Below are 25,854 nucleotides of genomic sequence, written 5' to 3' on the forward strand. Positions count from 1 at the left end.
CATGGAATGCTGAACCAAAACATTCTAGACCTTACTAGACATACAAAAAATACTAAGTGCCTATCTCAAAAATAAAATAAATGAAATAAAACCAAACCAATGTGCCTTCTATATTTGTATCTTGTACCTTCGGGAACTAATAAGATAATGAATCAAAAATAAATTTCAATTATCCTTATGAATAAAAATAATTAGAAATGTTAAGAAGGTTAAAAAAAATCACTACAGGGAGGGTGGAGGGGTCCTGGGTGGGAAAGCAGACAAGGAGAAGAGGAGAGGAACATGATCAGGTAATGTGGGGTTGGGGAAAAGGACTGAAGCGCTGAGGACCAGCAAAAAGAATGGAAACAGGCATCTTTGATATGTAGGAGGTTAGAAAACCCTCTAGAATATACCACAGACCTGGGAGGTGAAAGACTCTCAGGACTCAAAGGGAGGGACCCTAGATGAAATGCCCTGCAGTGGGGAGAGGGAACTTGTAGAGTCCTCCTCCAGTGGAGAGACAGGACATCAAGTGGAAAGATGGGGTTGCCATCCCACAGTCAAAAGCTCTAACCCAGAATTGTTTCTGTCTGAAAGAACTACTGGAAAAAAATGGAGAAAAACCTAAGGAAAAGGGGATCCAGTGACAGGCGCAAATTGGGATCCAGCTCAATAAGAGGCATCAAGGCCTGACACTATTACTGATGCTATGGTGTGCTCACAAAAATGGGCCTATCATGACTGCCCTCTTAAAGACCCAACCAGCAGGTGAAAGAGTCAGATGCAGAAATTTACATGCAACCAATGGACAGAAGCTGGGAACCCCTGTGGTTGAATTAGGGAAAAGCTAGAAGAAGCTGAGGAAGAGGAGTTGAAGGAGGAGGACCAACAGTCTCAAATAACCTGGACCTCCCAGGATCTCTCAGACACTGAGCCGCCAACCAGGCAGCATACACCAGCTGATATGAAGCCCCCAACACATATACAGCAGAGGACTGCCAGGTCTGTTCTCAGTTAGAGAAGGTGCATTTAACTCTCAAGAGACTTGAGGCCACAGGGAGTAGGGAGGTCTGGTGGGGTGGGGGTAGGATGGTGGGGATATCCTCTTAGAGATGAGGAGTGGGGGTGTGGGAGCATGAGGCAAGGAGGTATGGGATGTGGAACAATCAGAGGGTGGACAAGGAGGGGGATAAAGTCTGGACTTTAAAAAAAGATTAAGGAATAAATTTTAAATAATTCACTACATTAGTGTGTGGAAGTTCGGTACAAAGGACTATTTGCCACTCACTTATTCATTTAGATTTTGTTTGGAAGTTAATATAAAGAGGCTCTTACACTTAAACAAGAAAATGATTAAAGATGTTTAAAAATAAAGGAGTTCTATTTTGACTCTAAAGGTATACCTCCTAGTTAACTTTGTAATCATGGGGGTTAACTTCATTCTTAGAATCATCAGAATTACAAGGATTAAAGAGCCTTTCAAACTCTGTTTCATAGGAGACAAAAATGTTAGTGAATTTTTTATTAGGTTACAAATGTACCAGCAAGTGAGAAATATGTATGCTTCATTAGTCTGAAGATGGGAAAGGAGAAGAGTACTTCAGAGTATGCTTCATAATGTCTCTTCACCATCTACATCAAAAAGCATATCGTAGTTGTTGGTCTCCATGTTCATCAAACCCTAAAACAGAAAAGCACTTCTTACTAAAGAAACTCCCAAGGATACAAATATGAAAGATTCTGTGCAAATGATGTATAGATGTGCTATGTTTAGTTAAGCAGGATAATTATAGTGTTAATAAACTATGAGGTACATCTGAGGTCAAATTCCCAATTTATCATTTCATGTCTTGAATAAGTCCTACAAAGTCATTAGGATTTTACAGATAATATCAGTCACTTCAGCAAGAAATAATTCAAAATAGCAAGTAGTTAAACTTTTTGATTCCTAAAACATATTTCGTTTCCTAAGAACATTTTATGGACCATGTGCAACATACCTCCATGGACTTCTCATGCATGTCTTCAATTGCTTCCATGGTCGGACTCTGACTACATTCGGACAGTTTTAATGCTTGTTGTTCTTTTTGATAATTGTTCTACAAATGTAAAAGGAAAACATTACTGTAACAATTCTGTTCATTTTTGTTTTTACTGCCATGCAGCATGAATGCTAGGCTAACAACCAACCACTTAATGTATTTCCAATACTAAAATATTTACGTGAGCAAAAATAATTCCATATGAAAAGTAAAAGGAATAGTTTTCCAAGTGATTTAACATTTTAACAACTTTTATGACTAAATATACTTATATTTTTAAGTAACATGAAATACAATTATACTACCAATTGTGGGTTAATAAAACTTTTTTTTTATGAGAAATTGTTTGCCATGCTGCAGAGACTGGCCTTAGCCTCTCAAGTACTTAAGTTTATAGGCATGCACCATGTAAACATGAACTTGGTAAAATCCTAGCCCTGGAAGCTTAACTCTAGCTAGTGTTAATGCTTTTACCATATGGTGGCCTCCTTTTTCTAACTAGCAGAAGTAATCCCAGGAGGTGGTTCACTACCTCATCTCTGTATCTAGTCCCCACCTAAGGTGTATGTGCCATGTCTTCTACTTTCTCTTCCTTTCTTAAGGATGCCTTATACTTATTCTTTACTAAGTCCAACATCTTCACTTTTCTCAACTATTGTCAAGAGTTTCAGCAATTGTAACTGTTATTTTAAATTCATGACTTTAGCTGGTTGTCAGTGTAATGCCTATAAAACTAACTTTTATAAAGTTTGAGTTAGAATGATCACAAGATCATGAATAGTCTTGATCACTTAAAGATACCCTGCCTCGAAATAAAGTGTAAAAAGATGTCTGGGGACAAAGTTTAGTGGTAGATTTGTTGTCTCTAGGTTCCAATCTCAAGTAACACATGGAAGAAGTAATATAAATTTCTCTTCGTATTCTTTATGTTGGCAGACAACCATGGTAATTTGCATTTAAAAAAATTAAGACAAGCCGTTTCCACCTTTTCTCATTGTGCTACTAGATTCCTATTTTGTCCTTTATTCACTGTGATCAGTTTTGTACCTCACATTTCCACTCAAATCATCCTGATTAAGTACAATGACCTGCACTTTGTGAAGTTTCCCTTTAAAAAATGTACACGTGCATACATATGGAGACAAAGGATTAATATTGGGTGTCTTCTTTGGTTGCATCCCACTGTTTGGGAGACAGGGTCTCAATGAACCTAGAGCTCATCCATTAGGCTACAACTGGTGGCCAGGAAGCTCTGGGAATCTTCTTATCTCTGAACTAAATCTGAGTTTGGTGGTTCTAAAATGCTCACCACCACACCAACTTTTATTGTTGTGGTGGTTTGTTTTTAGTTTTGCTAGTTTGTTTTGTTGTTGGTGGTGTTGGTGGTAGTGGTGGTGGTGGAGGTGTGTGCGTGCATGCTTACTCAGGGAATATAAACTCGAGTCTCCATGCCTACAGTGAGAAAGATTACCAAATAAACCATCTTCCAGCCCTGCAAATCTATTTTATTTGGCCCATTAGCAGCATATGACAAAGTTAGTGAACTTTTCTTCCTTAAATGTTTTCCTTCACTCATGGTAGTTTTATTTGTACCAATTTTTCTCTTCCCTTACTGGTTCACTCTCACCCCCCCACCCCTACCTCATGCAGAATTACAAATATTGAAGTACTCTGGGAGTCTGTCTTTAGACTCCTCATATACATGGATGATTACTCCCCCTTGAAATTTCATCCAGGGTTCAAGGTTTAAAAATTGCCTTCAATTGGAGTATTCATTTACTTTTTATCTTTAGTCCCTATCTCTTTCCAGAACTGACTCATAATGGCGGCTTCCTCAATGCCTTCCCAGGCAGGAATGGATCTCCTGTTCATTTCAAATTGAATACTTCTCAAACTATTAACCAATCAAATAAAAAATAGTTAATATGGTCATCATCTCAGATCTTACTTGGAAACTATGTGCTGACTACAGTCATTGGTACAGTAATGGAGAGATGATCTAAAATAGTTTGGTGATATTCTTCCACAGGAATATTCTGCCAGGGCTGTTGAGAAAGGTTGTTTCTATCCACTGTTGTTACAAAATTTGTACTAAGTTTAGGATTGTAAGAACTGATTTGCCAGTTTGAGTTGGCTTTCGAATATTAACAACAGAGTCCAGATGACACCAGTAAGTAAGCTTTCTCTCTCCTTTCAACTGTACCTGAGGCTGACATAGTGTGCTCACTTTTGTAGAAACTGGTAATCCTCTCTTCATCTTTCAGCAAAAGTCTGCCTCTTGAAAATTTATAATCTGGTCTACCAGAAAATACCTAGTGGTTTTCATTGATATAGTATGTGATCATACTTCTCTGCTTTACAATTCAGTAGGACTAGAACAGAACCAAGGATAGATAGATAATGAAACTTAACTTCGTTTCATGTGCCCAACACAAGGCTAGTTTCTCCATTCCTACTTGATACTTAGTTATTCTAGGTTAATTATAAAGTTAGTTATGATACCAACCACTGATTTTTCTTGTTCTTCATTGAATTTCTGTATATCCATATCAAACTTCTGCTCACACAATTTGTTGTTGATCTTCTTTCTGTAAAGCACAGTAATAAAAGCAGTCACATTTCATACCAATATGAAAAAGAACACTCAAAAAAAATTAAATTGACCATTTCATACTATAAAAAGAAAAACAGCAGTAAAATATTATCTAATGGGAAATCATTATAGTTTTTTTTCCCTGAAAGATTATCAGAGAAGTCTTCTTTTATGTTTTAGCTTTTCAAAAATTAAAGTAGTTTTAATACATATATATCTTATTTTAGAAAATTAATTGTATTTCAAAGTATTTTTTCATTATTTTCTATCAAATATAATGTCTAATTTATTTTGCTATATTGATTCAGTTAAGACTTAGTGCAAAACATAAGTCAATTAAAATATACAAATTGTCTGCATATGTAATTGATTTTTTCCATATTGTTAAACATAATAAACAACAAATTACATTTCTAAGATTTTGTGCAAGACTTCTGTGTTTCCACAATGAATGTAAACCAAATTTTAAAATCTCATTAACAGGTACTTAAAGTAGAAAATAAAAATTTTCACAGATTTCTAAGATTTAGATTTAGTTTCCTTGAAGGCATGAAGTTATAGGGTTAACTGCTTAGACAAAATCAAAGACGCACATTTTTACTAAAAGCTCAGTAATGTTTTTTTTTCAACTTCAGCCACATATAATTTTTAAAATGATACAAATGTGACCCTACAAACCTAACAACTCTACCTCTCCCATTTGTTTGTTTGCCAAAGTCATTCTAATTTCTGGTTGCTTTTTTTTGAAAGAATCTTTGATATAAGTTTCCATGTGTTTTCTCTTTATGTGACTCCAGGTCCAAGGTGTCTGAAATAATCATCTTATATCTATGGGAAACAGGCACATATGTGGTGCACATATATACCTGTAAGCAAAACACTAATACACAAATATGTCTGAAAAATAGGTATTAAGAGCTTTGTTTCTTAAGCCATGTAAGACGTTTTGGGTCTATGATCCTAGTCTAGGAAGCTTAGCAGGAGATTTCCAGTGTAAAGGACAACATAGGTTACATAGGAAAATTCCAGCCAGCCTGACATACATAGTGAGACTATATATCAAAGACAAATTATTATCCTCAAAGAAAGCTCATGCAACATTCAATTACATATAATTTAAAATAGATTCTTTGGGATCTGAGTTTCATTCCCTCACTGGTTAGTAAATTTGTCTTTCACTTTCAGTTACATAATTCATTTTATAAAAATCAGTGAGGGGTTTGGTGAGATGATTCATCAGTTATGAGCACTGGTTCCCTTCCAGAGATGTGAGAATGGATTCCCAGCATCCACAAGGTTGCTCACAACCTATAACTCCAGTTCCAGGGAATTCAATGCCTTCATCTGGCCTCCTCAGGTACAAGACATACAAGCTGTGTACATACACACAATCAAGCAAAACAAACATACCCATAAAATAAAATTTAAAAAAATAAGTAATAAGGGTTATATTAAAGAATTCATTTTTCCATTGTGTCATATAAAGAAAAGCACAGAGGAGTTTTAGAAAAGAAACTGACTTAATATAAAATTAATACTGGGTCAACGAAATACTGTTGCATGTACAGAATTTTGTATACATATCACTTAGCTTTGAATACATGGAATGTAGAAAAGTTTACATCATTTTTTTCCTCTAAAAATCCCTTCAATGCAGTTATGAAAATGCCTCAGTAATAAATAGGATTTACTGTGAAAGGAGGACGTTCGCAAGTTTGATTCTAGTACCCATTTGGAAAACTAACCATGGATGGTTGCTTCTACAATAGCAGCACTGTGGTAGGCAGAGTGAGAATTGCTAGGACTTGCTGGCTGCTTATCTAGCTACATGTTCAGTGAAAGAGCAGGTCTTACGGGAATAAGGTGGAAAGAAATAGAGCAAAACCCAACATCCTCCTCTGCCCTCCACATGTGTATATATGCACCACAGACACAAATATACGAAAAAATTAAAATTAAGTTTAATTAATGTCACACCTGTTGAAAAAGCACCATTTTCACTTCTGTACCACAGGCAAAAATAAGTCCATGATGCTAAATCAAAAATATTTGCAAGAGTCCGTGTCATGAGTAGATCTTGGGTGCTGACCTAGTCCCACAATACCCCTAGTAAGCTCAAATCCCAGGTGCTCTAACACTACCAGGATCACAGGAATGGCCCCAACATCAGGAGTAACTGAGTCCCTAAGGATCCAGGGACACAGGAACTCCTGCCTTGCCAGTGGCATGGATTCCTTCTGGTCTGAAACTGCACCTGGATCAGACCTGGGGTACTGGCTCTGCACCCACTCTTAAAACACCCATAGGGAGCATGACTCCCAGGTATTCTGAAATGCCCAAGATCACAGGATCACAGAGGAAGCTCGACTCCCAGGAGATCAGACACACCCAGGAACACTGGAGTTCTGACAGAAGAGCACAGCTGAGGGCACAACATCTTTCCCAACAACCTGTGTATCTGGGACCCCCACAAGAACCAGGGAAACAAAATCATCCTCCCGGCCAGAGGCACAGGTTCCTTGCAGTATGCAACTGTGTCTAGAGAAAACCTAGGGCTCTGGCACCCCACCAAATCTTGCAACACCAAGAAAACGTTTAACCCCCAGGAGCTCTGACACAGCAGGATCTCAGGAGATTGGTCACACCAGGATTTCAAGATCCAAGAGGCAGCATGACTTCCAGGAGCTCAGACACCCCCAAAATATCAGGATCCCAGGATCCCAAGATCTCAGAGACAGCTGGACTCCTATGAGTTCTGACACAACTAGGATTACAGGAGGGACAGGCTCCAGACAGAGACAGCAAGGGAAGGTAGCACCAAAGAAAATGAGATGGCATGAGGTAAGTGCAAGAATATAAGCAATAGCAACCAAGACTAGTCGGCATCATCATAACCCAGTTTGGCCACCAGAGCAAGTCTTGAATACCTCAACATATTGGAAAAGAAAGATTCAGATTCAAAATCACATCTCATGATGATGATAGAGGTCTTTAAGAACAAAAATAGTTCCATTAAAGAAATACAGGAAAACAGCTAGAAGCCCTTAAAGAGGAAACACAAAAATCCCTTAAAGAGTTAAAGAAAACACAATCAAACAGGTGAAGGAATTGAACAAATACCATCTAGATCTAAAAATGGAAATACAGAATAAAAACTCACAAAGAGAGATGAACCTGGAGAAAGAAAACCAAGGAGACATACATGCAAGCATCTCCAACAGAATACAAGAGATAGAATAGAGAATCTCAGGTACAGAAGATACCATAGAAAACATTGACACAACAGTGAACGAAAATGCAAAATGCAAAAATCTCCTAACCCTAAACATCCAGGAAATCCAGGACACAATAAGAAAACAAAACCTAAGGAAAATAGGTATAGAAGAGAGAGAAGATTCCCAAGTCAAAGGGCCAGCAAATATCTTCAACAAAATTATAGAAGAAAACTTCCCAAACCTAAAGAAAGATGCACATGAACATACAAGAAGCCTACAGAACTCCAAATAAACTGGACCAGAAAAGAAATTCCTGCCGACACATAATAATCAGAACAACAAATGCACTAAAGATAAAATATTAAAAGCAGTAAGGGAAAAAAGTAAAATAACATAAAAAGGCAGACCTGTTAGAAATACACCAGACTTCTCACCAGAGACTATAAAAGCCAGAAGATTCTGGACAGATGTTATATAGACCCTGAGAGAACACAAATGCCAGCCCAGGCTACTATACCCAGCAAAACTATCAATTACCGTAGATGGAGAAACCAAAGTATTCCATGATAAAATCAAATTCACACAATATCTTTCCACGAATCCAAACCTTCAAAAAAATAGATGGAGAACTACAACACAAGGAGGGAAACACTACACCATACAAAAATCAAGAAAGAAATCTTCTTTCAAGAAACCCCAAAGAAGATAGCAATATAAACATAATTCCACCTCAAACAACAAAAGTAACAGGAAACAACCAACAGTCACTGGTCTTTAATATTTCTTCTTAGCAATGGATTCAATTCCCCAATAAAAGACATAGAGTAATAGACTGGATACATAAACAGAACCCAGGATTTTGCTGCATACAGGAAACCCTCCTTAGTGACAAAGACAGACACTACCTCAGAGGAAAAGTCTGGAAAAAACTTTGCAAGCAAATATTTCCAGGAAACAAGATGGAATAGCCATTCTACTATGGAATAAAATCAACTTACAACCAAAAGGTTTTTGTTATTGTTTTTTTTGTTATTGTTTTGTTTTTGTTTTTGTTTTTGTTTTTTAAAGATAAGGACTGTCACTATACTTGTCAAAGGGTGAATCAACAAAGATGAACTCACAATTCTGAACATCCATGCTCCAAATGCAAGGGCAACCAAATTCATAAATGAAACTTTACTAAAGCTCAAAGTATATATTGTACCCTACATAATAATAGTGGGAAACTTCAACACCCCACTCTCAGCAACGGACAGATCCTGGAAACAGTAACAAAACAGAGACACTGTGAAACTAACAGAAGTTATGAAACAAATGGTTTTAACAGATATCTATATCTATAGATATCATAGAACATTTTATCATAAAACAAAAGAATGTGCCTTCTTCTCAACACCTCATGATGCCTTCTCCAATACTGACCATATAATGGGTCACAAAACAGGCTTCAACAGATATAAAATATTTAAATAATCCCATGCATCCTATCAAGTCACCACGGACTAAGGCTTATCTTCAATAATAATAGAAATAAGCCAGGCATGGGGGCACATGCCGTTAATCCCAGCACTCGGGACACTGAGGCAGGTGGATTTCTGAGTTCAAGTCCAGCCTGGTCTACAAAGTGAGGTCCAGGACAGCCACGGATACACAGAAAAACCCTGTCTTAACCCCCCAAATAATAATAATAATAATAATAACAATAAAAATATAAATAATAGAAAACCCATATATATACACGTGGTAGGTGAACAACAGTCTAATCAACGATAACTCGGTCATGGAAGAAATTAAAGACTTTTAGAGTTTAATGAAAATGAAGCTACAACATATCCAAACTTATGGGACACAATGAAAGCATTCCTAAGAGAAAAACTAATACCTCTGAGTGCCTCCAAAAAAGAAACTGGAGAGAACATACACTAGCAGCCTGGCAGCACAGTTAAAAGCTCTAGAACGAAAGGAAGCAAATTCACCCAAGAGGAGTAGAAGGCAGGAAATAATCAAACTCAGGGCTGAAATCAAACAAGTGGAAACAAAAAGAACTATACAAAGAATCAACCAAACCAGGAGCTGGTTCTTTGAGAAAATCAACAAAATAGATAAACCCTTAGGCAGACTAAAGAGAGGGCACAGAGTCAGTATCCAAATTAACAAAACCAGAAATGAAAAGAGAGACATAACAACAGAAACTTAGGAACCCCCCCCCCCAAAATCATCAGATCCTACTATAAGAGCCTATACTTAACAAAACTGGAAAATTTGGATGAAATGGACAACTGTCTAGACAGATATCAGGTACCAATTTAAATCAGGATCAAATAGACCCTGTAAACACTCCTATAACCCCTAAAGAAATAGAAGCAGTCACTAATAGGCTCCCAACCCCCTCACAAAAAATAAAAGCCCAGGATCAGATGGGTTTAGTACAGAATTCTATCAGACCTTCAAGGAAGACCTAATACCAATACTCTTCAAACTTTTATGCAAAATCAAAAGAGAAGGAACACTATTCAATTTTCTATGAAGCCACAATTACACTTATACCCAAAACATACAAAGACCCAAATGAAGAAAGGGAACTTGAGACCAGTTTCACTTATGAATATTGATGCAAAAATACTCAATAAAATTCTGGTAAACCTAATCCAAGAACATGTTAATATGATCATCCTTCATGATCAAGTGTTCTTCATCCCAGGGATACAGGGATGGTTCAATATATGGGAATCCATCAGCGTAATCCACTATGTAAAAAATCTTGAGGAAAAAAAAACAGTATTATCTCATTAGATGCTGAGAAATCATTTGCAAAAATTCAATAACTCTTCATGATAAAATTCTTGGAAAGATCAAGTCAAGGCCCATACCTAAACATAGTAAAAGCAATATAGAGCAAACCAGTATCCAACATCAAATTAAATGGAGAGAAACTTGATGCAATCCCACTAATATCAGACAAGACAAGACCACTCTCTTCCTACCTATTCACAGTAGTATATAATATAGTAGAATTTTATAGTACTAGAAGTTATATCCATAGCAACTATATAACAAAAAGAGCTCAAAGGGATAAAAATTGGAAAGGAAGAATTCAAAATATCACTATTTGCAGATGATATGATAGTATATGTAAGTGACCCCCAAAATTCCAACAGAGAACTCCTAAACCTGATAAACAAATTCAGCAAAGTGGTTGGATGTAAAATTAACTCAAGCAAATCAGTAGCTTTCCTCTACTCAAAGGATAAACAGCCTGAAAAAGAAATTATGGATACAACACCCTTCACAATAGTCACAAATTATAATACCTTGGTGTGACTCGAACCAAGCAAGCAAAAGATCTGTATGATAAGAACTTCAAGTCCCTGAAGAAAGAAATTGAAAATCTCAAAAGATGGAAAGATCTCCCATGCTCATAGATTGGCACAATTAATTTAGTAAAAATGGCCATCTTGCCAAAAGCAATCAACAGATTCAATGCAATCTCCATCAAAATTTAAACTCAATTCTTCATAGAAATAGAAAGAGTAATTTGAAAAATCATTTGGAATAATAGAAATCCAGTATATCAAAAAACTATTCTCAACAATAAAAGAACTTCAGGGGGAATCATTCCCGACCTCAAGCTGTATTATAGAGAAATAATGATAAAAATGTATGGTAATGGTACAGATACAAGTACTTCATGAAATTCACAGGCAAATGGATGGATCTAAAATATATAATCCTGTGTGAGGTAACCCAATCCCAATAGAACAAACATGGTATGCACTCACTGATAAGTGGATATTAGTCTAAAAGCTCAGAATACCCAAAATGTAATCCACAGACCACATGAAGCTCAAGAAGAAGGAAGACAAAAGTGTGCGTGTTTCAGTCCTTCTTAGAATGGGGAACAAAATACTCCTGGGAGGAAACATGGAGATAAAGTACAGAGCAGAGACTGAAGGAATGACCATCTAGAGTCTGCCCAAACTGTGTATCCATCCCATATGCAGACACCAAACCCAGTCACGATTGTGGATGCCAACAAGTGCTTGCTGACAGGAGCCTAATATGACTTTCTCCTGAGAGGCTCTTTCAGAGCTTGGCAAGAACAGAGGCTGATGCTCACAGCCAACCATCAGACTGATCATAGGGTTCCCAGTGGAGGAGTTAGAGGAAGGACTGAAGGATTTGAAGGGGTTTGCAACCTTATAGGAAGAACAACAATATGAATGAACCAGACCTCCCAGAGCACCCAGGGACTAAGCCATCAACAAAAGAGGGGGTATCATGGCTCCAGTGCATATATAGCAGAAGATGGCCTTGTCAGACATCAGTGGGAGGAGAGGTCCTTGGTCCTGTGAAGGTTCAATGCCCCAGTGTATGCACATGCGAGGGTGGGGAAGTGGGAGTGGGTGGGTGGGCGAACACCCTCATAGTATCACAGGGAGGGGTAATGGAATAGGGAGTTTCTGGGGTGAAACCAGGAAAGGGCTATTATTTGAAATGTAAATAAAGATATTATCACATAATAAATAAATTAAATTAAAATAAAAATATTCACAAAATACTACATATAAATAAGTCATTAAGATGTCATATAGTATATTAATCAATATTATCTAATATATAAATTATGTTAATACTATATAGTTTTAAACAAATTATATATCCAAAAATGTACCTTCAAAATTTCCCAGTATATTTTGTACTGGAGATCTGTGAAGTAATTAAAGCTTTACAAAGTAAGGATGCTGGGGATACTGTTTGATTGCTCAGCTTTTGTCCTACAAGCAGGACGATGAGAGTTTGACCCACAACATTACAGCCTCCAAGAAAACCATTCAAATTAAGGATTAATCTTATAGAAATATTGTTTATAGTATATATCATATTTCAATTATTAATATACATTACTTGCTATACAATCAATTAAACTTTTCTGGAAGTACTTACACTAAGAAGGAAATAGTAAGTTTGAACATATTACCGTGTATCTCCAACTACTTCTTCAGGATTTGCATTCCCATCATCATGAGTTACTGGATTCTGTACTGGGTTCGTAATAAAACAAGATATTAAAACAATTATGTTATTTTGCAAATTTTAATGAAATACTTTGTGATCATTCAGGCATAGTGCCAACATTAGGTTTTAAAGCAGATCTATTATTTGCCTAGAAGTTAAACAAAATCAAGTAATGTCTAATTGTCATCTAAAAATATGTTTTAAGCTATTTATTTATATGTTGTGATTAAAGACAAGAGATACAATATGAGATTTTTGATCTCCTTTACAAGCCTAAGAACAACTGAGAAAAAAAGGAAGTGTAACATCAATGCCCATCATTAAATATCTGGTACCTTCCATAAGGTCCAATTCTGAAGCATTCCTAACTTGCTGTTCACCACTTAACAAATTCCAGTTTTCCATTGGTGTCTCTACAGAACGTGCAAAACGCTGCCATTCCTCTGAGAAACTTACGTTTTCTGATTTAAAATAAAAAAAGAAATTTTCTCAAGCCTTTTGAATAAAAAATCACTTAAACTAATAAAATTGAAATATAAAATAACATTAAGGAATGATTTTTACAAAAACAGCACTTCATAATTGCATGAAGAGTTTAAAGATAAAACCATATTTCTATTACCCTCTGATTTAATACTAAAGACTTTAGTATTTAAACATGGAACACAATAGTTGGCTTCAAAGATAGCCATTAATAACCTTAACTTTAATATGTACACATTTTTAAAAAGAATTATTTAAGTTGAATAAAGTATCTTGGTCTTCCTTACTATAAAAGAATAGAGGTTTGTTATTTTTTAGTTTAAAACTCTCTCTCTCTCTCTCTCTCTCTCTCTCTCTCTTTCTCTCTTACACACACACACACACACAGACACACACACACACACACACACACACACACACTATGATGGCTTTAACTGTGACTTCATGTGGGTTTATATCTAAACATAGGAGGATCTGCATGTTGGTCCCATTCCTGCAAGGTTTTTGATAAGTTAGAGCAAATGTGTCTGCATCTCAATCTCCAAATAAAATCATAGTTGCTATTATCACAACCAAGCTCCTCAATCTTTTTCATCGAAATACAAATCTAAATTATAAAGTTCTGTCTGGCTGGACATATATTTCACTGCTACAGCAAGAAGCTCTGGGTTCAATCTTCAACTATGAAAAACCCCCACAAATTTTAAAAGTAAAAAATAAAACAAGTATGTTTCCTCAGGTCCCAGTACATTTGTAAGGCTGAGGACTTCAGTTTCGAGGCCAGTTCAAGCTGCACATGAGGTTTCAGACACTCCTGAGATACAGAGTTAGAGCTTACTTCCCTAAACCAAAACAACACATAAATAAACACAGCCTGGCCTGAAGTATGTCTGAAGTTCCAGCACTTCAGAGGCTGAGAGGAGCCTCGGGATTTTGAGGCCGTTTGGATCCTATATATACAAATTTTGGCAATCTGGCCTTTCAACACCAGGTAGAAGAAAATGAAGACTCGTCTTCAGTTTGTTTTTAATGAATTTCTGTCGGGTAGCAGCAGCACAGAAAAGGTTCTAGTCTGTTTCTGCCACTAACTGACCTCCAGTTTACTCACACTTCACATCCCCATGCCCAAGGAAGACTTTCAGGGTCTCCAATTCCATGGCCTTCCTGCTTTCTGCTAGATGCTAGGCTTTTCAAACTCCTGCCCTTAGTGAAGTTCTCCGTTTTTCACCGCAGAGGTCTAAGTGGGTAAAGTCGATTGTGAACCCAGCAGCAGTGCTATCCGGAGTCCAGGGAGGGTCACCTCCTCTCCTTACTCTGGAAGTAACACCTCCGCCCCGCCACCTTCACCCCACCTGGACCCCCACCTGAACCATTATTAACCATCTTTTAACAGGTCACTGACTACCTCCACAGAGACTTCCCCCTACCATGCTTCCTCAAGAAACTTCCCTTCCTCAAGAACTCAGCTTCGTGGCCACCACAAAGCATACTGGGTAACAGGGATTGGGCAGCTGGAAAACAATCTCAGCCAAGCCCCTTGCTGATTGGCCGTGTTTGCACATGCTTACTAAAGTGAGAGAGGCTCTATCAGTCATCTGTCATCCAAGCAGCAAATAAGAGATAGTATTTTAGCTGCCACTACTACCCAGAAGTTTTCCATTTTCCAAGTTTGCAATACTAACTTGAAACTTAAAATAAAATGAACCCTAAAGAAGACTCTCCTACTTTGTTTCAGTTGAAGGGGCTGTTATGTGTATTTCGGATTTGTTTTATTTATTTAACTAACGTGCTTTTGCCTGTTTGTATTTGTTCAACATGCATGTCTGGTGCTCATAGAAACTAGAATAGGATGCCAATTCCCCTGGATCTAGAATTACAAATGGTTGTGAGCCATTATATGGGTCCTAGGAACTAAACCTTGGTTTTCGAGCAACAAGTGGTCTTAATTTGAAAGCTATCTTTCCATCCCTGTCCTGTGTGTGTTTTAAGGTATGCTGGATCATTTCTCTCGATAGATGTTTATTTTTAATATACAGTGGAGATTATAGAAATATGACACTTTCCTAATATTGTCTATTTCCAGAAAAAGAAAAAAAACATAATTTTAAAGGATTCTGTAAATCATAAAAAGAGATTCAGCAAAAATGATGTGTATACATTTCAGTATATGTGTGCAGAAGAAGGCTTTATTCTCAATCATATTCCAACTTACATTTTTTGTTTGTTTGTTTTTCCAGACAGGGTTTCTCCGTATAGCCCTGGTTGACCTAGAACTCAACCTGTAGACCAGGGTTGCCTCAAACATAGAAATCCCCTGCTTCTGCCTCCCAAACGCTGGGATTAAAGGCATGCGCCACCACTGCCTGATCCAACTTAAATCTTCAGAGACAGGGTGTCTCTGAATCTGCAGCTCACCAACGTCACTAGCCTGGCTAGCCAGCTAGCTATCTCTACCTACTCAGCACTGGACTGCAGCCTGCATTTTTAAAGTGGATTCTAGGTCCCCACCTTAAGTCCATATATTTTCAAGGAAAGCACTTTACCAAGTGAGCCATAATTCTAGCCACTCTGCAAGGTTTGTTATGTTGCTGTAGCCACTGTCTTTTTATATGGGGGGGGGGGGTGTATTTCTCTAATCATGCCTGAATTTAGGTTCCTAAAATGCTTAATGCTGGTTTTGTTTGTTTCCTTATAATAGCCAATTGCATTTCTTGCTCACTTTACAGTTAATTGGGCAAACTGGGAAAACTAACATTTCATTTGCTAGGCTTATTGCTGTGTTTTGTTTGTTTGGTGGGTGTTTTGTTAATTTCGTGTGTTGGTTGGGTTTTGTTTTGTTTTTTCACCACTGAAGATGAAACTCATAGCTATTACATGGTGCTGTACCACTGAGGTACACCTTCAGCTAATCTTTGTTTCTGAATGTTGGGTGAGTAGTCATCTGTATGTGTTTTAAAGAAAACTACAATTACTGTGAAACCTAAAATTATCCTCTTATGCTGTAGGGTTTATAGAGATCTGATGCCATCTTATGTCCTCTTCAAACAACAGGCAAATATCTCCAAAAACACCTACCTCCAGATTTATCCAACATACTGTCTTGTTCATCTCTGTGAAGAAAGGACAATAAAATTTTAAAGCTAGAAATATAGTGGACTGGTAGAGCATTTGCCTAGCACACAAAAAACTTTACACAGGAACTTCTTTTAATTATTTAGAATAAATATATAATGTTTGGTTTGGAACAAATGTCATTTGCATATAAAATACATGGCAGACAACCAAAGTGAACCTGAATTATTTACTTTTAACAATTCATACATTTACAACACACAGTAGTTTATTCATAACTCTCCCACACTTGCTGAGACCCTTCTTCTTCCCAGATGGTCCCCCTCTTATTTTTATTATGTTTCTCCTTTTGTTTGTGTGTATATCTGGGAAGATCCCATGCAGGTGGGTATATTGTCCTAGTTGCTATGTGTTTGTGATGACAAGGACTTAAGGACCCCAAGCTGGGCTTGAACTCAATATATAGCTGCATCTGACCATGAATTGTTGATTTTCCTGAATCTACTCCTCCAGTGAAGGGATCACAAACACTACTTTTGAAGTACTCTATTGAACTGGGAAAAATTGAAAATATTACCTTATATCTTCATCTGCTTCTACGTGAGGCGGCATATTCTCATGTTTGCCAAATGCTGGCCTCTTTACTATATTGACAATAGAAAATGGAAACATTTGAAAGTATGCTATATAAGTAATAGTTAATAAAGTATTTTCAATTTGCATTTCTCTGGAAAAACTGCCCACGTGAGTTTTTCAAACAGTTTTATAAATGAAATAATTACATCAAGGTTATTGAGTATACAAGGAGAAAACAAAACTTAAGGATAATAGGTATAGATGAGAAGTAAGATTTCAGACTTAAAGGGCCAGTGAATATCTTCAACAAAATTATAGAAGAAAACTTCCCTAACCTAAAGAAAGAGATGCCCATGAACATAAAAGAAGCCTACAGATCCCCAAATACTTTAGACCACAAAAGACATTCCTGCCATCACATAATAATCAAAACACCAAATGCACACAAAAAAGAGAATATTAAAAGCAGTAAGGGAAAACAGTTCAAGTAACATATAAAGGCAGACCTATCAGAATTTCACCTAACTTCTCCCCAGAGACTATGAAAGCCAGATGATCCAGGACAGTTGACATACAGACCCTAAGAGAGCACAAATGCCAGCCAAGGCTACTATAAACAGTAAAACTCTTTTACCATAGATGGTGAAACCAAGGTATTCTATGACAAAACCAAAATTACACAATATCTTCCAACAAATCATGCCCTTCAAAGGATAATGAAGGGAAAACACCAAAACAAGGAGGGAAATTACATTCTAGAAAAAGCAAGAAAGTAATCTTGCAGCAAAACTAAAAGAAGATGGCCACATGAACAAAATTCCATTTCTAAAAACAAATATAACAGGAACCAACATCGACTTTTTCTTAATATCTCTTAATATCAGTGGACTCAAATCCACAATAAAAAGACATAGACTAAAAGACTTAATGTGTAAGCATGACCCAGCATTTTGTTTCATATAAGAAACAAACCTCACAGACAAAGACAGATATTACCTCAGAGTAAAAGTCTAGAAAACAATTTTCCAAGCAGATGGTCACAAGAAACAGGCTGGAGTAGGCATTCTAATATCAAATCAAATTGACTTTCAACCCAAAGTTATCAAAAAAGACAAGGAGGAACACTTCATATTCATCAAAATTAAATTTACCAAGAGGAACTCCCAATTCTGAACATCTATGCTCCAAATGCAAGGGCAGCCACATTCATAAAAGAAACTTTAGTAAACCTCAAAATACACATTGCACTGCACACTATAATAGTGGAAGACTTCCAAACCCGTCTCTCATCAATGGACACATCCTGGAAACAAAAACTAAAAACAGACACAGTGAAACCAACAGGAGTTATGAAACAAATGGATTTAGTTGATATCTATAGAACACTGTATCCTAAATCGAAAGGATATCCCTTCTTCTCAGTACCTCATGAGGCCTTCTCCAAAACTGACCATATAATCAGTCACAAAACATGCCTCAACAGATATAAAAATATTGAAATAATCCCATGCATCCTATCAGATCACCACAGACTAATGCTGATCTTCCATAATAATATAAATAATAGAAAATCCACATATATGTGGAAGGTGAACAACAACCTACTCAATGATAACTTGGTCAAGGAAGGAATAAAGAAGGAAATTAAAGACTTTTTAGAGTTTAATGAAAATGAAGCTACAACATAACCAGACATATGTTACACAATGGAAACAGTAATAAGACTAAAATTCACAGCTCTGAATGCCTCTAAAAAGAAACAGGATAGAGGATGCAGGAGCAGCTTGACAGCACAACTAAAAGCTCTAGAACAAAAGGAAGCAAATTCTCACAAGAGGAATAGAAGGCAGGAAACAATCAAACTCAGGAATGAAATCAACCAATTGGAAACAAAGGAACTATACAAAGAATCAACCAAACCAGGAGCTGGTTGTTTGAGAAAATCAACATGATAGGTAAACCCTTAGCCAGACTCACTAAAGGAAACCGAGACATCATCCTAATTAACAAAACCAGAAATGAAAAGGGAGACATAACAACAGAAACTTAGGATATCCAAAAAATCATCAGATCCTACTACAAAAACCTATACTCAACAAAACTGGAAAATCTGGATGAAATGGACACATTTCTAGACAGATATCAGGTACCAAATATAATTCAGGATCAGATAAACCCTAGAAATACTCCCATAACACCTAAAGAAATAGAAGCAGTCATTAATAGTCTCCCAAACAAAAAAGCCCAGGATCTGATGGGTTTAGTAAAGAATTCTATCAGATCTTCATGAAGACCTAATACCAATACTCTTCAAACCATTATGCAAAATCTAAAGAGAAGGAACATTATTCAATTTGTTCTATGAAGCCAGAATTAAAATTATACTCAAACCATACAAAGATCCAATGAAGAAAGGAAACTTCAGACCAATTTCCCTTATGAAAATTGATGCAAAAATATTCAATAAAAGCCTTGCAAACTGAATCCAAGAATACATAAAAATGATCATCCATCATGATCAAGTACACTTGATCCCTGTGATGAGGGATGGTTTAATATACAGAAATCCATCAACTTAATCCACTATAGAAACAAACTCAAAGACAAAAATCACATGATCATTTCATTAGATGCTGAGAAAACATTTGACAAAATACAGCACCCATTCATAGTAAAAGTCCAGGATAGATCAGGAATTCAAAGCCTATACCTAAACATAATAAAAGCAGTAGACAGCAAACCAGTAGCCAACATCAAACTAAATGGTGAGAAACTGGAGGCAATCCCGCTAAAATCAGGGACTAAACAAGGCTGCCCACTTTCTCCCTACCTATTCAACATAGTACTTGAAGTCCTAGTCAGAGCAATTAGACAACAAAAAGAGAACAAATGAATACAAATTGGAAAGGTAGAAGGCAAAATCTCACTATTTCCAGAAGATATGATAGTATATATAAGTGACCCCAAAAATTACACCAGAGAAATCCTAAATCTGATACACAGCTTCAGTGCAGTAGCTGAATACAAAATTAACTCAAACATATCGGTGGCCTTTCTCTACAAAAAGAATAAACAGGATGAAATAGAAATTAGGGAAACAACACCCTTCACAATAGTCACAAATAATATAAAATACGTTGGTGTGACTCTAACTGAGTAAGTGAAAGAAGGATCTGTATGATAAAAATGTCAAGTCTCTGAAGAAAAATCAAAGAAAATCTCAGAAGTTGGAAAGATTTCCCATGCTCATTGATTGGCAGGATTAATGTAGTAAAAATGGCTATCTTGCCGAAAGCAATATAAAGATTTAATGCAATCCCCACGAAAATTCCAACACAATTCTTAACTGAGTTAGAAAGGGCTATTTGCAAATTCATCTGGAATAAGAACAAAACCTAGGATACAAAAACTATTCTCAACAATAAAAGAATCTCTCCTGGAATCACCATGCCTGATCTCAAGCTGTACTATAGAGCAATTGTGATAAAAACTGCATGGTACAGGTATACTGATAGACAGGTAGATAAATGGAATAGAACTGAAGACACAGAAATGAACCCACACACCTATTGTCACTTGATCATTGACAAAGGAGCAAAAACCATCCAGTGGAAAAAAAGACAACATTTTCAACAAATGGTGCTGGCTCAATTGGCAGTTAGCATGTAGAAGAATGCAAATTGATCTATTTTCATCTCATTGTACAATGCTCAAGTCTAGGTAGATCAAGGAACTCCACATAAAACCAGAGACACTGAAACTTATAGAGGAGGAAGTGGGGAAGAGCTTCGAAGACATGGGCACCGGGGAAAAATTCCTGAACAGAACAGCAATGGCTTGTGCTGTAAGATTAAGAATAGACAAATGTGACCTTATAAAATTGCAAAGCTTCTATAAGTCAAAGGACACTGTCAATAGGACAAAACAGCAACCAATAGATGGGAAAAAAATCTTTACCAATCCTAAATCAGATGGGGACTAATATCCAATATATATAAAGAGCTCAAGAATCTGGACTCCAGAAAATCAAATAACCCCATTAAAAAATGGGGACAGAGATAAACAAAGAATTCTCAACTAAGGAAAACCGAATGGCTGAGAAGCACCTAAAAATGTTCATCATCCTTAATTATCAGGGAAGTGCATGTCAAAATAAACCTGAGATTCCACCTCATACCAGTCAGAATGGCTCAGATCTAAAACTCAGATGACAGCAGATGCTGGCGAGAATGTGGTGAAATAGGAACACTCCTCCATTGCTGGTGAGATTGCAAGCTGGTAAAACCACTCTGGAAGTCAGTCTGGTGTTTCCTCAGAAAATTGGACATAGTTCTACTGGAAGATCCAGCAATACTCCTCCCTGGGCATATTCTCAGAAGATATTCCAACTTGTAATAATGACATGCTTCACTATGTTCATAGCATCCTTATTTATAATAGCAAGAAGCTGAAAACAACCCAGATGTCCCTCTTCAGTGGAATGGATACAGAAAATGTGGTACATTTACATAATGAAATACTACACAGCTATTAAAAACAATGAATTCATGAAATTCTTAGACAAATGGATGGATCTGGATGATATCTTCCTAAGGGAGATAACCCAATCACAAAAGAACACACAGGATATGCATTCACTGATAAGTGGATATTATCCCAGAAGCTCAGAATAACCAAGATACAATCTGCAAAACCCATGAAACTCAAGAAGAAGGAAGACCAAAGTGTGGATACGCCATTCCTTCTTAGAATGGGAAACAAAATGTCCATGGAAGGAGTTATAGAGACAAAGTTTGCAGCTGAGACTGAATGAATCCAGAGACTGCCTCACTCAGGGATCAATCCAATAAATAATCAACAAACCCAGACACTATGGCAGATGCCAACGAGAGCTTGGGGACAGGAGACTGATATAGCTGTCTCCTGAGAGGATCTGTCAGTGCCTGACGAATACAGAAGTGAATGCTCACAGACATCCATTGTACTGAGCACAGGGTCCCCAATGATGGAGCTAGAGAAAGTTCCCAAGGATCATAAGGGGTTTGCTGCTCCATAGGAGGATGAACAATATGAACTAACCAGTACCCCCAGAGTTCCCTGGGACTAAAGCACCAATCAAATAAAACAGATGGTGGGACTTATGGCTCCAGCTGCATATGTAGGAGAGGATGGCCTAGTATGTCATCAACGGGAGGAGAGACCCTTGGTACTGTAAAGGTCCTATGCCCCAGTATTAAGGAATGCCTGGGCCAGGAATTGGGGGTGGGTGTGTTGGGGGCAGGGGGAGAGGTAAGAGGAGAGGGGATTTGCAGAGGGGAAATAGAAAAGGGGATAATATTTGAAATGTAAATAAAGAAAATATACAATAGAAAAAAGGAATGAAATAATTTATTTGCAGGTATTATGAAATAAATTCATGTTTTGCTAACATATAGGAACAACGTTCATGTCTTTTTCTGGGGTAAAATCATAGCAAGTTATCGTTTCTCAACATATTATGTCTACAGTGCCAAGAGTAGGTATATGCACTGCTAAAACTCAGGTATAGGAATATATAGATATAGGTAAAATTAGAAATGAAGTATATGAAAACTTAGAAAAGACTTCTTCCATTGCAGGTGAGTTGGGAAAGGTCTAATGAACTTCAGGACACAATCAATACTGAAGACTGGATACCTTCAGAATGAGCCTGCTCTTCTTCTTCATCTGAATCATAGTCAAGAAGTAATAAGTAACCATCCTTTGGTATCACCCACAGTTTCTTAATAGACATTTTTCTCTTAAGCGCTCAGTTGTCTTCTTAGTTAAAAAATAAAAATAAAAAGGAAAAAAGAAAAAAATGTAGTTATCTAAATCCAAAGGTATCATTTAAATAGTTAAAAATGTCAAAAAGTCAAATAATTATATAATTATCTTAGCTCATTGAAAGATTGTTTCTTTTGTTTTTTAACACTTATATTTTTAATAATTTGTTTTTATCAGAGAGTTTTGCATACATATTCAATATGGTCACACGTGTACATGTGTATGTGTGTGTGTGTATGTGTATATGTATACACACACACACACACACACACACACACACACACACACACATATATATATATATATATATATATATATATATATATGCTTCCCCTTAAAATTTCCTTCATGTATCCCAGTTATCATGTCCCTCTCCCTCCCAACTTTGTTTTAAAATCTTCTTTAACTTACTTATTTTAAATCCTTCTTTAGAACCCAAGTTAACAATCTGTCATTTCTCAGTTTAAAAAAGGCAAAAACAGGCCAGCCTTTAATACGTGAGTCCTCCCTTTCTCACCAAAAATGATGAGCAAAATGTGTTTGCATTTAAACTTTGAGGCATCTGAATTTTGGTACTATCTCCCAAAGATTCTTTTTAAACAAAACATCAGCAATTCTGATTTTCAGTATATCTCAGTTTTAAAGTAAATTCATAGTACTATCCAGAAAGATGATGAACATGGTAACTATATATTCATGTCAAGAAGACCCAATGCTCAGTCTACAACAAACACTCACCACCACTACCCACACAGAAAATCCTTATATTGGAGAAATTTGGGATTGGGGGAAGCCGAGGATTTCAAACATCTGAAGATTGTAAGTTAAAGGCCAGCCCAAGCCAGACCAGTCTGAGCTACAAAGGAAGATCCCATCCTACAGAACTAAAACTGAGAGAAAAAGCTGAACTTGGTGGTCCAAGTCTTTAATCCCAATACATGGGCGATTAGACAGGAGGATCCCTGTTCAGAATCCTTCCCAGATTACTTATTAATCTCTTGTAATGTCTCCTCTTCTTCTTTTCATTCATTCTTCCTACGCCACTCCCCTCTCTGCAATGTCCATACAGTCTATACCAAAGGAACACACCGTAGAGAAGACAATGAAGAGGGAGGAATCCTCAGTGTGTTTTAATTGGATCCGGGACAGCACACAGGGCAAGCGCCAAGTTGGACCCTAAGGCTCCTTACAGCACACAGGACAAGCGCCAAGGCTCCTTACTCACAGCCCCATGCTCCCCCGACCCACAATCCTGCAGCCAGCTCTCTGATCCTATCCCAAGGCCCCATGATTGTGTCCTCCAAGGGTTCACAATCTTCTAAGGCCCTGACCTGTTCAATCCTCTGCCATGAATATGGTCCTCCACCTTCAGTTAACAATCAGAAGCCATAGGAAATGGCGATCATGAGGCATTCCCTCACCTAGTGGCCACCTGGGCCTGATATGCCCCACCCTGTCATACCTCGATTAACTGTCCAACAACCCTGAGCAGAGCCGATTATCACTTAAAGGTTATCTCAGAGGTGAACACCTTCACAACTGCACCCTTCCGTGCTCAACTCCTCAATGGTAAAAAACCGTTGTCAGCAGAGATTCCTGGACTGAGGATTCTGAGGACCCTTTGTGATGCAAGCTGGAGAAATCAGGTCTGTGCTGATTGGCTGAATATATCCTGCTCATGCGTACATGGAGTACCAGGCACCATCGCTTCAAAGGGAGTTTTCAGAAGGTGGGAATGAGCTACTACTGGCTTTAAGACAATTTCTAGGTTTTAAGCCCTTACATACTTGAAAAACTTGAACAAATGTGAAACATATGAAACACTGCAAACGGCACTACTTTATTTCAACAGTAGAGGCTCTTGCATGCCATTTTGGTTTGTATTTATTCATATGCGTAACAATGAATGTGTGTGGACTCTTTCTGAATGTACATAAGCACACCACAAGAGTTTATTCTGTCCTAAGAGATCAGAAGGGAGCATCCAGATCCCCTATATCCCCTGGTACCCTCCTGTCTCCACCTTCCTAGTACTGACCTTGATTACAAGAACATGCTAGACCCTTCTGGCCCTCTCTCTCACTTATGCCTCTGTTGCCTACAGAGGCTGGAAGTGTGCACTGATTCTCTGAAACTTTAGCTGTGCATAAATTGTGAGCCACGATGTGGGTGTTTTGTGCCTGGTCATCTGCATAGAACAGGTGATTTTAACAGATGAGTCATTTTTCCAACCACTGTTTTGTGCACTTATTTGCATTCCTATGGTTTCTTCAGGTACCAGGCATGCATCTGGTGTGTTTAAATTAATGTTGACCTAACACACACACACACACACACACACACACACACACACACACACACACACAAAACCCACTGATATTTTTTAATTTGCATATTTCTCTATAACTCCTTTTGTCCTATTTCATGCCTTGTACAACTTCCTTGTGAGGTGTATTCCTTTTCTTTGTTTTTTGTTTGTTTTCAATTTTTTTACTACATATTTTTTTCATTTACATTTCAAATGCTATCCTGAAAGTCCCCTATACCCTCCCCCTCCCCGTCTTGCTCCCATACCCATCCACTCATATTTCTTGGCTCTGGCACTCCCCTGTACTGCAGCATATAAAGTTGGCAAGACCAACGGGCCTCTCTTCCCAGTGATGGCTGACTAGGCCATCTTCTGCTACATATGAAGCTAGAGAAACAAGCTCTGGGGATACTGGTTAGTTCATATTGTTGTTCCACCTATAGGGTTGCAGACCCCTTCTGCTCCTTGAATACTTTCTCTAGCTCCTCCATTAGGACCCTGTGTTCCATCCAATAGATGACAGTGAAAATCCACTTCTGTATTTGCCAGGCACTGGCATATCCTCACACAAGACAGCTATATCAGAGTCTGTTCAGCAACATCTGGCTGGCATGTGCAATAGTGTCTGCATTTGGTGGCTAATTATGGAATGGATGCCTGGGTGGGGTAGTCTCTGGATGGTCCATCCTTTCGACTTAGCTCCAAACTTTGTCTCTGTAACTCCTTCCATGGGTATTTTGTTCCCTATTCTAAGGTAGTATG

General features: G+C 37.5%; 1 protein-coding gene across 1 annotated transcript; it reads right to left on the bottom strand.

Moving 5' to 3' along the window:
* Window positions 1-1,475: 1,475 nt before the first annotated feature.
* On the bottom strand, window positions 1,476-24,355 carry Gm10147 (predicted gene 10147). The gene is made up of 9 exons (NM_001099919.2): window positions 24,247-24,355; window positions 22,656-22,778; window positions 16,981-17,047; window positions 16,407-16,441; window positions 13,184-13,309; window positions 12,811-12,874; window positions 4,531-4,612; window positions 1,983-2,081; window positions 1,476-1,663 (listed from the first exon to the last, which is right to left on the bottom strand). The coding sequence occupies exons 2-9, from the start codon at window positions 22,750-22,752 to the stop codon at window positions 1,595-1,597; spliced, it is 639 nt and encodes a 212-aa protein (NP_001093389.1). The 5' UTR covers window positions 22,753-22,778; window positions 24,247-24,355; the 3' UTR covers window positions 1,476-1,594.
* Window positions 24,356-25,854: the final 1,499 nt, after the last annotated feature.

Source organism: Mus musculus, chromosome X (genome assembly GCF_000001635.26).
Source record: "Mus musculus strain C57BL/6J chromosome X, GRCm38.p6 C57BL/6J".
NCBI lineage: Eukaryota > Metazoa > Chordata > Mammalia > Rodentia > Muridae > Mus > Mus musculus.

What these genes read in the sequence shown, in the direction of transcription:
- Gm10147 (NM_001099919.2), bottom strand. Translation starts at nt 22,752, where the DNA reads ATGTCTATTAAGAAACTGTGGGTGATACCAAAGGATGGTTACTTATTA. An exon ending in AGAATTGGACCTTATGGAAG is followed by an intron (nt 12,875 to 13,183) that starts GTACCAGATATT and finishes TTACGAACCCAG; the next exon opens with TACAGAATCCAGTAACTCAT. An exon ending in TGCATGAGAAGTCCATGGAG is followed by an intron (nt 1,664 to 1,982) that starts GTATGTTGCACA and finishes TTTCTGTTTTAG; the next exon opens with GGTTTGATGAACATGGAGAC.